We start from the raw sequence: 14,536 nt of genomic DNA, 5'->3' as shown, positions 1-14,536 counted from the left end.
ACAATATTTCGGGCGATAACCGAATGCATAAAGCGCAGAAAGCAAGCAAGCACCGAACCAGGCGCGCAGACAGTCCCAAAAGCGAACAACAAGAACAACAACACTCTTTCATGCAGACACAATGCAAAGACGCTTTTCCCCCTGCTCTGCAGCACGCTCGGTAAAAGAAACCTAGACGGGCCACGCCCCACCAGCGCCTCCCCAAGCCCGCGCCCCGCAAAAAGCCCCGAGTGCCGTCTCCGCTGCCTTCTTATCGGGCAGCCGCCTTCCCGGCAGTCCCCGCGCGAGTTCTCACGTTACCGCGATCGATGCGCATGCTCCATGCGACGAGTGCCGTTGTGGCGCGCGATTCAAAGGCTTCCCCCGTGCGCGCTGCAGAGAGGACCAAGGGCCCGACACTCCCCCCCGTACAAGACCGGACACCCACCTGGGTGTCCAACAGCACTATGCAACTACACTATACAACTACACTATACAACTACACTATACAACTACACTATACAACTACACTATACAACTACACTATACAACTACAACTACACTTTGCAACAACACTATACAACTACATTTTGCAACTACACTTTGCAACTACACTTTGCAACAACACTTTGCAACAACACTTTGCAACAACACTTTGCAACAACACTTTGCAACAACACTTTGCAACAACACTTTGCAACAACACTTTGCAACAACACTTTGCAACAACACTTTGCAACAACACTTTGCAACAACACTTTGCAACAACACTATGCAACAACACTATGCAACAACACTATGCAACAACACTATGCAACAACACTATGCAACAACACTATGCAACAACACTATGCAACAACACTATGCAACAACACTATGTCCAACGCTGTGTCCAACGCTGTGTCCAACAGCACCATGCATCGTCCTAGTCGAGTATATCACGGCTGTTGCGAAGCAAAATGTTCGGGGCAGTTGGCACGCGATGGGCTGGAATGCTGTCTGGCGTCGTTCGGAGCTGCACGTGACGGCTCCAATTGGCATGCGCTGAAGGCGTGCGCTCTTTCAGAGACAATGCACTTTTCGCCCAACCGACGCTAGTGCACATCGGTCGCCTGGGTGAGAGACCGACGACGTAGGTGATGTTGCGATGGGCCGCCGTGGCAGCCAGGCTGGTGACACCCGTTGGAGTGGTAGCGTGGCATTCTGCGTAAGGCGAGGATATCTACAAGGACAGCAGATGTAAAAACGTCGCGATTAACAGATACCGGATGTAGGACACAGCCGCGTTAACTGCTGGACTCGTATAATGACGGAAGCACGGTTAGCTGTCTGATGGGCGCTCGTAGTACGCTTTGAGGTCGTGCAAGCTGACGGGCCCTACTACTCTGCTGCCATGTTTTTCCCGCAGTAGGTACACCAAGCTAGAAATACGTTTCGTGATCACGTAAGGGCCATCCCATCTAGGCGAGAGGGAAGCAGCAAACCCTTTTGCAGCATCGCTGAGTGGGTGCGTTCGGCGGAGCACTTCGTCGCCGACCGCGAACTCCAGGGGCCGCCTGCCTTTGTTGTATTGGTTGCCATGTTCCAGGCGGGCAAGGTCCAAGTTTTCCCTGGCCTCCTTCAGAGTGTGGGCCAGGCGGCTGGAAAGATTTTGTGCGAACGTGGAGTAATTGCAAGTTGGCAATTCAGAGCCGTTGGTGAATGCATGCTCAATAGGAAAACTGAGCTCGCGACCGAGAAGAATAGCCGCTGGCGTAAACCCTGTCGACCGGTTTACTGTGGTCCTTGTGGCGAAAGCCATCTCCTGGATACGAACGTCCCAGTCCTTGTGCCGCTCGGTGAAAGCCACCAGCATTGTCTTAAGGTTTCTGTTGACACGCTCCGTGATGTTGGCTTGAGGGTGGTATGGTGTCGTCCTTTTGTGCTGCACGCCAAGAGCTTTGCAGGTGTCCACGAATATCCTGCCTGTGAAATACGTGGCATTGTCCGTGATAAGCTGCGCTGGGAAACCGAAACGGGTGAATGCTTCCAACAACCTATCCCAGATTATCTTAGAATCCAGCTTGCGTAGCGGGTACAGCTCTACCCATTTGGAGAAATGGTCAGTAACCACTAACAAGTATCGATTCCCTTTAGCTGACCTGGGGTATGGGCCCATAACATCACATGCCACAATTTCCCATGGGTATCGACTCTCAACTGGTTGCATGAAGCCCGGTGGCTTCCCTCCCCTCGGTTTCACGGTCTGGCAGGTAGGACATGTGCGAACGTATCTGAATACATCCTTTCTCATGTGCGGCCATGTCGCGACGCGACACAACTTTTCGAATGTTTTCTTGCCGTCGCTATGACCGGCGAGCCGGGTGTCATGAAAGTACTCTAGAAAAGGCTTGCGCAGCTTCCTAGGCACAACGACGCGGAATGGGGACTCACCGCAATCCGTATCGGCAGCAGGTATATACCGCAAGAGCAGGCCATCGTCTGCTTGCATGTAGCAGTCGTGGTTGCCGCTACCGGCAGGGTTGGCGCCGTCCAGTCCCTTGCGTATCAAGTTGCACTGGTCGTCGCATAGCTGGGCGTCGAGTAGCTGCTGGCGGGAGATCACTGTCCCCCAGGCGTCCACAGGCACTGCCACAGCCAGGACTTCGGGTGCCGGCTCGCCATCCCCGGAGAGTGGTGCTTGGGATAGGGCGTCAGCTACCTTGTTGAAGGTGCCTTTCCTGTATTCTACTCTGTAATTATACTTCTGAAGAGAGAGGGCCCAGCGGGCTAAACGGCCGGCTGGGTTTTGTAGCTTTGACAGCCACGTCAGGGCCTGGTGGTCAGTCTGAATAGTAAAGTCAGCCCCATCCAGATACATGTCAAATTTCTTTAGTGCAAATACAATTGCTAGGCACTCTTTCTCTGTTACGGTATAGTTCCGCTCTGCTCCTGTGAGAGTGCGACTTGCAAAAGCCAGAGGGTGAAGCTTTCCTTGGTGCTTCTGAAGCAAGACTGCGCCGATGCCATACTCACTTGCATCGGTCTGCACGGTGAATGGCAGGTTGAGGTCGGGAAGCAGCAGACGTGCGGTATCGGCGATAGCCGACGACAGAGCCCGAAATGATCCCTGCTCCACGTCAGTCCACTGCCAACTGGCACCTTTCCGTAGGAGCTGGTGGAGAGGTCTTGCCAGGTCAGCGCAGTTGGGGATAAAGTGGCGGTAGAAGCCCACCCTGCCCAAATACCGCTGCAGGCTCTTGACGTCTGTTGGTGGTGGAAGCTGCAGTATGGCCCGGAGTTTCTCCTCGTCAGGCCGGAATGTGCCTTGCTCGACAATGAAACCTAGGAGGTTTATTCTGGTCGAAACCAGTTGAACCTTCCGCGGGTTAATGGTGATGCCTGCGGCCTGCATTCGTTGTAAAACGGTGGTTAGGTGCAGGAGATGCTCCTCCAGGGTATTCGAGAACACTACCACGTCATCCATGTAAGCCATCGCATAATTGAATTTGGCGTCTTGAAGCACAATATCTATTACACGCTGAAAGGTTGCCGGTGAATTGCACAAACCAAAAGGCAATCGGACGAATTCGAACAGTCCCCGATGGCAAGTGAATGCAGTCTTTGCAATATCACAGGGGGCGATCGGAATTTGCAGGAAGCCCCTGCTGCAGTCTAAAGTAGTAAAGAACTTAGCGGACCCAAGTGAATACATCACTGAATCGATTGATGGGAAGGGGTACGAGTCTCGAACTGTGACAGCGTTCAACCGACGGTAGTCGACACACAACCGCGCCGTGCCATCTTTCTTAGGTGCTAGTACAACCGGGAACGCCCAAGGGCTCTTAGACGGTCTTACTGCACCGGTAGCGATCATTTCGTCTAGCGCACTATCAAGAAGTGCTCGCTTGTGGATGCTCAGGGGCCGCGGGTTCAAACGAATTGGGCGGGCGCATCCGGTGTCTATCCTATGAGTCAGCACTTTAACGCTGCCAGGAGCTTCCGTGAACATTTCGGCAAATGGTTTAAGTGCTGTCTCGATTTTGGTCTTCCCCGCCGGAGATCCTGTGAAAGACTTCAGAACAGTGAGGATACCACTACCAGTCTCGGAGACCGCAGAGATATTGGCGGTAAACTGATTTGACTGTGGGTCTCTTGGCTTAGTCATGAACTCGAGTGGATGTGCATGCATGCCGTATTGGTAGGTGCCTTTAGAGAGATCGAGAACGATTCCTGCTTTGGCTATGAAGTTACGGCCCAAAATCACCGGACAAGAAAGTCCTGGAAGGTGTAGGAAGCGTTGTCGGAATTTTTTATCATTCATGGTAACCGTTAACCGGGCTGCTGACGTAGCGGACGCAACGTGAGCGGATGCCATGCGAAGGGTCGTGTTTACACTTCGTAACTGTAGACGTTTCGTCTCGCAGGCGCTTTTGACACGATCGCCGAAAACGGAAACAGCAGAGCCGGTGTCTAAAATAGCAGGTACTTCTATTCCGGCCATTCTGACCACCACCAATGGTGTTTTCTCAATCTGGGCGTCAAGAAGACTGAACGTGGATGGCAAAGCCCTCACCATTTGTCCAAGATCCTGGGCCTTCGATCTGGGGGGGCGACACCTTTCCGGTACACCTACTACCGTTGATGCCGGTGGTGATTCGAGTGTGAGGAGCCGTTTCTTTCCCCCTCCTCGCTGCCGAGGTTGTCCTCGGCTCAACGCCGTGGCAGCAGGATGGTGAGACGGCCAAAACACCCGGCTTTTCGTAGTCTTGGAAACGCCTGCCCCCGCTTGGTGCTTGACGGCCGCGTAGTCTGCATGTGCCGAGGGGACGTCGGGGCGCGGTAGGTCGTTGGCCGGCGACTGGGAGCTGCTCACCACCGCCGGCCCTCGTCGTTTCCCTGCTGGCAGGAGCCAGGGGGGCTCGGGCACTGGCTCCTGTAGTGGCCTCGTCCTCCACACTGGAAGCAGACTGGAATGCTCCTGCGTGTATCTGCTGCGCCTGATTGGGCGGCAGCCACTACAGGCCTGCTGCGGCCCCGAGTGCCTCGCAACGTTGTGGCAGGTTCCGCGACCGGAGGCCGGAAAGGTACCTGGGTGGCAAAGGTGCGGTGAGTGAATGGGTCCAGCGCCCTTGGAGGCGGTACCATATTCCCCGGGCTTGCAATCTGAGAACCTTGCCACGCGCAAGACGGCTCGAGGGAGGCTTGAGGCGGGGGTGGAGGCTGGTAAGTTAGCTCTGCCAACATCGCCGCCTGAATATCGGACGCCGCTTTAGCGAGATCGTCAAGCGAAGAGAAGGTGCGGCTCCTTAGATAAGCCTGGAAGCGTGGGTGAGCTTGCCGGATTGCCCGGGTGACTCTTTCCGTTTCGGGTGCTGAAGGATCTGCGCGCTCGTAAAGCTCCTGAAAGGACCGTATGTATTCTAGGAGGCTTTCCTCCTCCGCCTGACTACGGGCGCGAAGCTCGTCTTTCATGCGGACAACGTAGTCGGCGGGGAGGAATTCTGCTCGCAGTAGCTGCTCGAAGTGCGCCCAACTTTGGAATGACTGGCGACGACGCCAGCGGGCGGCGGACCCAGTCAGGGCGACGGGCAAAACGCGCTGAAGAAGAACGTCATCCGTAATGGCTTGCGCATTGCGGTAATCTTCCATTTCCTGAAGGAAGTCCGCCACCGATTTCGTATCTGTGTGCCCTTCATATGTAGGCACAGCGAGCTGCAAATGGAAACTGGCTGCTGGAGTTACGTTTGTCTGATGCTCGAGCAGCGCGGTCAGCTGGGCAATAATGTTGCACATATCTTGTGCGGGCGCACCCTGGTCCTTATCAGGCATTGTAGTAATGGGTTTGCGAGGATGATTTTCAACCGCGCTCTTCTTGAGTTTACCCGAACGTAGGTGCATTAAAATGCCGGCGGTGCATCTTTGGTGTTCAAATTGGGCGGGCAAAGCGGTCCGACGGAATGGTCAAGCGGTTCTGCGGAAGCAGGATGGCGCGGAATAGCGGGGCGCAAGGAAAGCGGGAGGTCGAATAAACGTTCAGTGAGCTTACGCCGGTCAGAGGGGTTGGGTACAGATGCAGCAGCTGTGGGACCCGATGTCGGAGCGAAACAAGTAGGCCTAGGGGGCGAGTTCCAGCTGCCTCGAGATGGGGGCGGTTCCCTCGTTCCCGTGCTCGTGGTCCCTGCGGTGCGGAAGCGTACTCCAGAACAAACAGAAAAACAACGAGAAAGAAGAAAACCACGTTGGGCGCCAGATGAAGCCCCCTCGGCCTTCGCTCAGGGGGTCCGCGAGCCGCGACCAGCACGACAAAGGACCAAAGGCGCAAGTAACAAAAACCGCTTTAATTTACGATAGAATGTAACACTCAAAATTACCGCAGCCTCGCGGCCAATAGCAGAAAACAACAAGGCAAGGAAGCAGGCAGCAAAGAAGCAAAGCAGCAAAAAGCAGCAAAAGCAAAGAGGCAAGCAGCAAAACAGCGAGGCAACAAAATATACAAGCGAAAGGGAGCGACGAAAGAACGGCCGCTACCAACCATCAACCAACACAATCTTTCGGGCGATAACCGAATGCATAAAGCGCAGAAAGCAAGCAAGCACCGAACCAGGCGCGCAGACAGTCCCAAAAGCGAACAACAAGAACAACAACACTCTTTCATGCAGACACAATGCAAAGACGCTTTTCCCCCTGCTCTGCAGCACGCTCGGTAAAAGAAACCTAGACGGGCCACGCCCCACCAGCGCCTCCCCAAGCCCGCGCCCCGCAAAAAGCCCCGAGTGCCGTCTCCGCTGCCTTCTTATCGGGCAGCCGCCTTCCCGGCAGTCCCCGCGCGAGTTCTCACGCTACCGCGATCGATGCGCATGCTCCATGCGACGAGTGCCGTTGTGGCGCGCGATTCAAAGGCTTCCCCCGTGCGCGCCGCAGAGAGGGCCAAGGGCCCGACACTATATATATATATATATATATATATATATATATATATATATATATATATATATATATATATATATATATATATATATATATATATATATATATATATATATATTTAGTCATATCATAAGAATCCAACAAACACTGACACCAAGGACAACATAGTGGAAATTACTTGTGCTTAATAAATGGAATAAAGAAACGATAAACTAATGGAAATTAAAGTGGATGAAAAAACAACTTGCCATAGGTGGGAACCGAACCCACAACCTTCGCATTTCGCGTGCGATGCTCTACCAATTGAGCTACCGCGGCGCCGTTTTCCCATCCACTTTCTTGGGTATTTATGTGTCCTAGTAGAACCCTGGGAGTGTTAGCCAGTGCCACCACTCACAGACCTTGGCGGCGGACGTGGAACGTCATTTTTGCCGCAGGCGTCACGAGAACGTGATCTTTTTAGGGTGAAAGCAACTGGTCAATAAACCCACATATGCTACCTGAAGGCATCAATGTCGCCGGATTCGAGACCCTCGTTATGTAATAACGAGAAGAAAGGGGGTTAACCGAGGGGCCCGATTTTTATTAGTCATATCATAAGAATCCAACAAACACTGACACCAAGGACAACATATGTTGTCCTTGGTTGTTCAACTTTTGAAGTGTCCATTATGTGACGCAACCATATCCAACCATGAGACATGCCGTCATGTCATGAGAACGGCATGAGACATGCCGTTCTCCTACGCGCATGCCTCGCAGATAATGAGCCGAACCATTATTGCGCGGTTAGGGTAGGCTCACTTTCATTTGACTCACCCTCGTACATTATAAATGCAAAGATACAATGGGATACGCAAATGCGAAAATACTGCTTGATAAAGGACAAAAAAGTGTCACTGGAAACAAAGTTCACTGCATGTATACACAAAACCTCGCAACAAGATATTTAAGTATACGTATAAGTCTCCAATGAGTCTATGTATGTGACTGTATAAGTTAACTGTATATAATGCGTCTAATAACTGTATAACTGTAATAACTGTATAATGCGTACATAATACTGTAATAAAGAAGTAACTGTATATAATGCGTCAAACAAGGCAAATAAACATGTTGCAGAATCATAGATTCACAGAATCCTAGATTCCGCCCCCATTCCATCCACTCCCCCCGATGTATTGCGCGCGACGGAAGTCGGCGCGCTTGCTCCCCGCTTTTCTCCTTTGCGCACACAAGACTGAGCCACCATCGTCGGCTCACCTATTCCACCTCCCCTCCTACGCTTTCACTCGCACATACAGCATGCAGCGCGTGGTCACGATGTTATCACCCTTGGACTTTATACGAAACATGAGGGCGATGGCAGGAATGCGCCTGGAGTGTCCATATAATTGCTTTCGCAATAATATAATAAACGTATCCGGCAACTGAAGCGTCCCGTCGCCCATTACTTTCCGCAAAAGAAGTATCAAAATCGAACTTTCGCCATGCCACAATTCGCTGCGCCGCAACAATGTATTTTTTTTTTCTGTGAGGCGGAGGCACCGAAAGGAAAAAGAAACGCATAGGAAAGTATCTTCGCCAGAATCTAATGCCTACTTCGGGCACCTAATGGGGCTACGGAAGGAATACCGAAGAAAAGATGAGACGCTTGGTCCACTGAGAACCATACGCATACTGCTCAGTATCCTACAGCGGCGAAAGAAGACTTTCCGGAAAGGTTCCGCTCAAGGAATGCGCTGCAATCCTTCGAGTCCCCACAGTGATGGCGGCGAGCGACCATTTTTTTTTTTTCTCGTCTGCTAGCCAGAAAACGTCCAAAACTCTGTCCGGTGAAAATCCACTCGGCCAGAGCAAACCGAATGCGCACCAAAGTGTACCGCACGGTGGTCGGGGCCATACGAGAAAAACGTATGCGCTCTGGTTGGCTCTGGCAGCCCGCGGTTAGGGTAGCGAGAACAAAAAAAAAATCGAAGAGGCTCAATGTGTCCTCGCGAATAAAAGTCAAAGTAGAAAAAATAAATAAGAAGGTATTTACTTTGGCTGGCTTGAGTGTCTTGACATGGATGTTCTGGCGTAGGTTAAAAAAAATGTTTATATTTTTTGATGTGACATGACGGCACAAATGAACCACCCCAACGCTTCGTCTCATTGGACCTCGCTGCCTGTTTGTCAACTCATCTGCTAGTGTGTTGATTTGGCTTGTCTCGTTGTATGTTACGATGTAAGACTTTAGAAAAGTCAATAGACATTTGGCGTCAAATGTTTATAACAACATTAAACCCACAAAGTTCCGCAATTGAAAATCTAAAGCACAACTTTGGAAATGTCAATGCACCTTTCACATAAAGAGCTTATGAGATTTATACCCATAAAGTTTCGCAATTGATATCCATGCGCTCCACAGATTCCGTGGCCTCAGTGAGATGCCGCGGCGAGCCCGCTCACCATCAAAGCGCCCTCGAAACTTTGTGCTCGGATGGGACTGCTTGGCGTTATGTGACTACCTGTGTATGGGCGTTGCCACGAAATCCAGCCCGAGTTTGCAATCTTCGCGGTTAAATGTCTTTTCGAGCGTCAAAAAGACATTCTAGACAAAATCCAGAGTGATTTCCGGCGCCGGAGGTCACTATGGTCGGCGGTGCATGGACAGCACGAAAACATTTCGGGGGGGGCTGAAGCCCCATAAGCCCCCCCCCCTGGCTACGCCCCTGCCGTCTGTTGGTTACGTCGGTGGTTACGTAAATTTGACGTCTAGAGACTGGTATAAAGGAAGAATGAGAATAGTTTTTCGGTATACGGGCCTGCGTCTTGTCTACGTCCACGTTTAACCTTCGCGCTCTAAACACGATTTTGCATGGTAGGGCACCGGCACCTGCGTATTTCGCCCGAGGGAAAGGGCAGCGAATGCCGGAGTCAGAGGAGAAGAGAGCGCTCGCTGGTTGGCCTTTCCCGCACCTCCGCCATGAATGACGTCACTCATAAAAGCGACAGGGCGCCGGGGTTTTACGCGGTAGAAAGCAGTGGAGAGACATAACAAGGGTTTCGGGGCATGTGCATCACAAAACACTAACTACCTGTGAGAAGAAAGGGGTTTAACCGAGGGGCCCGACTTTTATAAGTCATATCATGAGAAGCCAACAAGCACTGACACCAAGCACAACATAGGCGAAAAGAACTTGTGCTTAATAAATGAAGTAAAGTAACGATAAATTAATGGAAATTAAAGTGGATGAAGAAACAACTTGCCGCAGGTGGGAACCGAACCCACAACCTTCGCATTTCGCGAAGGTTGTGGGTTCACATTGTGGGTTCGGTCCCCACCTGCGGCAAGTTGTTTTTTCATCCAGTTTATATTCCATTAATTTATCGTTACTTTACTTCATTTATTAAGCACAAGTAATGTCCTCTATGTTGTGCTTGATGTCAGTGTTTGTTGGCTTCTCATGATATAACTACCTTTGAAATACACGTGTTTATATAGAGACCTTTGAGGCTTCCGAAGGTTCAGATCATGTGGTCGTTGGTGAAACTGCATCGCTTTTATCCGCCGCCTAGGCTTATGCTTGGACAGCGCGCTCATTAGTGTAGGCCACTGCGTTTGTCTTGTCGGGATGGCCAATTCTGTCCTACCCTTCACTGCTCAGAATCTCGAAAGAGAACATTATCCATAGCCAATATATTTGATGAACATCCGTCGATGGCAGTCCCTGCTTTTTGGCTATTTAGGTGACCACCTTTGATTGTTACTGCATGAATGTCATTAACTAAATGTAATTGGTGCCCCTCATCGCTTGTAGCGGTCGATGTGGGAGAGACTTAGTTATGAGAAAGAAAGAAAAAAAGAAAGAAAGAAAGAGAGAGAGAAAGAAAGAAAGAAAGAAAGAAGGAGAGAAAGAAAGAAAGAAAGAAAGAAAGAAAGGAAGAAAGAAAGAAAGAAAGAAAGAAAGAAAGAAAGAAAGAAAGAAAGAAAGAAAGAAAGAAAGAAAGAAAGAAAGAAAGAAAGAAAGAAAGAAAGAAAGAAAGAAAGAAAGAAAGAACATCCATGGAGAAGCCTTCATTGCGAGACCCGCCTAGCTTTCTTTATATGGCCACTTGTTATTTTGCGCTTCCAGTTATGCCTCTTTTTCTGTTGCGATGTCTCTACCGATGTCCTGCATGCAAGCTTAGTGGAGGCAATTTTCCATAATACAACTTCTCATCTGGTTCTGCTTGAAAGACATATTTCTTTTTTTTTACAGCGCATGATTTAATGAGTGGCAAGCTCTGAACATGTCCGTGGCTCGAATAACTAAAAACATGGCGTCAAAAAAAAAAACGAAGAAAACGACTGGCCTCTTTTCAAGAATGCTATTCTCTTGCACGTCTTGCGCGTGCTGTCTCACGTGAGCAGCGCGACTCAAAGATGCTGTAAGCGTGGTGGACGCAGTACGAACTTGGCATAATGCAGCCGCTGCTTCACTTAACGCACGCTCTACGTTGCTCCCTGTTGGCGCGGAACGTGTTTGTGAGACCTGCTGAACTAGTTGTTGCACGCAGGAAAGCTTCCATTCTTGCCCGTGCACGTAGAAGTATACTTCAGGCAATATTTTCTGTTTCGCCCACAATGCTGGAGATATGCTCGGCGAGAACAGCCGGCACATGACATAAAAACTGGATGAGCACTCCCAGTAGAAGAGTGCTATTCAGTAGATGTTCCGATGAATGAACCTCTACGGCTTAAAATATACAACCACCCGGGCTCACGCGCCTAATTCAAAGGAAAAGCTGCTCATCCACAGACTCAATTTATTTATTTATTTATTTATTTATTTATTTATTTATTTATTTATTTATTTATTTATTTATTTATTTATACCCTCAAGGTACGGTTGTAAATTGCAGAGGGGAGGGGCAAGCTAAATACACAGGCAAATCACACAATAGTTGATTATAGAAAAAATTTATAAGTACAAAGAAGCAAAAACTTTCGAAGAAAGCGTCAAAGCTAAAGACGTGGAAGTCAACAATTAATAAAGAGGAACAAGGAAAAATGAGGAAGGAAGGCAACAAGATGGCAAAAACACCGCATTACATGGTATACAAGGTAGTAAGAATGATAAATAGAAACTTGGAAAGCATGGCAAAAATGCATGGCGTAACAAAAGAAGAAAGAAAGAAAAGAACGTACCATATAAAAATACAAGTCATAATTTAAAATTATGGCATAAGAGCAGTTAGTATGCAGAACAAGCAAACGCAACATTAATTTATAACATGAAACTTTGAAGTGTGGTTTTAAAGTTATTGGTGTCAGTTATGCTTGTAAGTAAGGCGGGTAAGTTATTTCAATCTTCGCTCGTTTTGGAATGAAACGAATATGAAAAGCCGATGATGTTGCAGTGCGGAATGTTTAGCTTTTGGCTGTGGTCAATGCGAAATGAAATGTATGGTGGCGGTTGAACAAAGATAGAACGTAAATGTGCGTTGTGGTAGTGTACTTTATGGAAAAGACATAAGCGAGATAGTTTTCTGCGGGTTGATAACAGCGGGTGGTGTAGGAGAGCTTTCATGTTAGTGAAACTAGCAGTTCTTTAGTTGTTGGTGAGAATGCAATGTGCTGAGTGATTCTGTATTACCTCTAGAGACTGTATGAGGGCGTTATGACCAGGGTCCCATACTGATGATGCGTACTGAGTTTTGTGAGTTGTGTACGAATGTGACGAATGTGAGTTGTGTACAATAAGCGTTTTAGCGACGATAGTGCTAGAGAAAATTTCCGACGAAAGTATCCCAGTGTACGAGTGGTCTTAGATGTTACGTGATCATTATGAATTTTCCAGGATAGATTGCTGGCAATGTGAACCCCCAAGTATCGGTATGGCGTTACACATTTTAGTGGGACGTTATTTAGCGTATAAGTGGGCAGATCACGTTAGTACGAGAAATCCTCATACTCTCACACTTTTTAATGTTTAATTCCATGCGCCACATACGACACCACTCATTTATGTTATTGATATCCTCCTGAATCGCTAGAATATCTGAGGAATTAGTTATCTTAGGATACAAGACGCAGTCATCCGCAAATAGACAAATGTTCGAGGAAACGTGAGTGGGCAAGTCATTAATATAAATTAGGAATAATAAAGGACCGAGCACGGATCCTTGCGGGACACCATAGTCAACTGGAGCTAAAGGTGAGTTAGCGTTATTAGTGGTTACAAATTGAACACGTGATGTCAGAAACGCGCGAATCCAATTAATGACGGAAGAGTCTACGTTTAGAACGTTTAATTTATAAAGAAGCAATGCATGGTTCACTTTATCAAATGCTTTAGAAAAGTCAAGAAATATGCAGTTTGTTGAAAAACCAGAATCTAAATTGCCATGTAGGCCATTAGCGTAGAGGATATGCTGAGTGTCACAGGAGAAGTTTTACGGCATCCATGCTGCATAACTGTGAAGTTGCTATATTCCAGAAAATTAACTAGATGCGTGTATATTATGTGCTCCATAACTTTACATGGTACAAATGTGAGTGAAATAGCTCTATAGTTCTGTGGATCATGGGTTGCTCCAGTTTTGTGAATGGGGATTACTTTGCCAATTTTCGAATCAGATGGTAAGGTGCCAGAGTTGTAAGATTGTGAGTAAATACATTCTAGAATGATTGAACAATGTTCCACTGTGTTTTGTAAGAATTTAGTATTAATTTCGTCTACCCCACATGTCCACATGATGCTTTAGGTTTTGATTTCTGTATTATGGCTTTGATAGCAGTTAAGTCGAAAACAATGGGATCCATGAAGTGGCAATTAGTTGAATTTATCTCAGGCATCGGATCAGGGATCTGAGTTGATGAGAATGACTGAGTGAACGTATTGTTAAGCACAGTAGAACACAATAGGTCAGGTACTGGGTCTCAAGAACTTGTCAGCAATGATATTCTAGTTTTATGGCTATTTCCTCGTATGGTTTCCCAGAAGCGCTTTGGATTGGTCTTCAATAAATTTGGAAGTGTACAATTAAGGAATGAAAATTTAGCTGACCTTAGGGCCCTAAGATATGCGTTTTTATATGTTAGTCAATGTGTCTGTTTTGAGGAGTGTTTCTCTGTAAGGAATAAAAGTTTTTTTTTTCTTTTTCAATAACCGATTCAGATATGCGATGTACCATGGTTCTTTATTGTTAGCATAGACGGATCGAAGGGGCACGTGTTTGGTGATTAGCTCACTGATTTATTTTTGAAAATAGACCAGTTAGCTTCCACGGAGCGTTGCAGATGAAGATATCTAGAAATATGCACAGTTATCTGTTGATGGCTTGATCATTAGCTTTTTCATAATCTCGGAACCTTTTCCGCTGTCCGTATATTTTTTGTTGTGTTGTTCTAAGTGTAAAATGCAAGACATCATGATCGCTCAGTCCGGGCATGTGCGTAACCGCAGAAACGTTATCGGTTGATGACATTAGAATGAGTTCCAGGAGTGATGATATCTTTGTGCTACACGTATTGGTAGTCTGACGATCTGCGATAAGCCAAAGCCAGAGCAAATGAAAATGAACCGATTAGCCTCAGCCGATGAAGGATTAGAAAAGGGATTGGCATGTTGGGCCAAACAATGTTGGGAAAATTAAAATTACGAGTATAATTTCAGTTCCA

The 14,536-nt window shown here is 48.0% G+C and overlaps 1 protein-coding gene across 1 annotated transcript; it reads right to left on the bottom strand.

The window, feature by feature from the left end:
* Nucleotides 1-5,142: 5,142 nt before the first annotated feature.
* LOC139057079 (uncharacterized) lies at nt 5,143-5,790 on the bottom strand (the record flags this gene model as incomplete). The annotated part of the gene is made up of 1 exon (XM_070534866.1): nt 5,143-5,790. A coding segment is annotated over exon 1 (648 nt), but the record flags the coding sequence as incomplete, so codon positions are not given.
* Nucleotides 5,791-14,536: the final 8,746 nt, after the last annotated feature.

Source organism: Dermacentor albipictus, chromosome 3, assembly GCF_038994185.2.
Source record: "Dermacentor albipictus isolate Rhodes 1998 colony chromosome 3, USDA_Dalb.pri_finalv2, whole genome shotgun sequence".
NCBI lineage: Eukaryota > Metazoa > Arthropoda > Arachnida > Ixodida > Ixodidae > Dermacentor > Dermacentor albipictus.
This window is presented reverse-complemented; position numbering and strand designations above follow the sequence as displayed.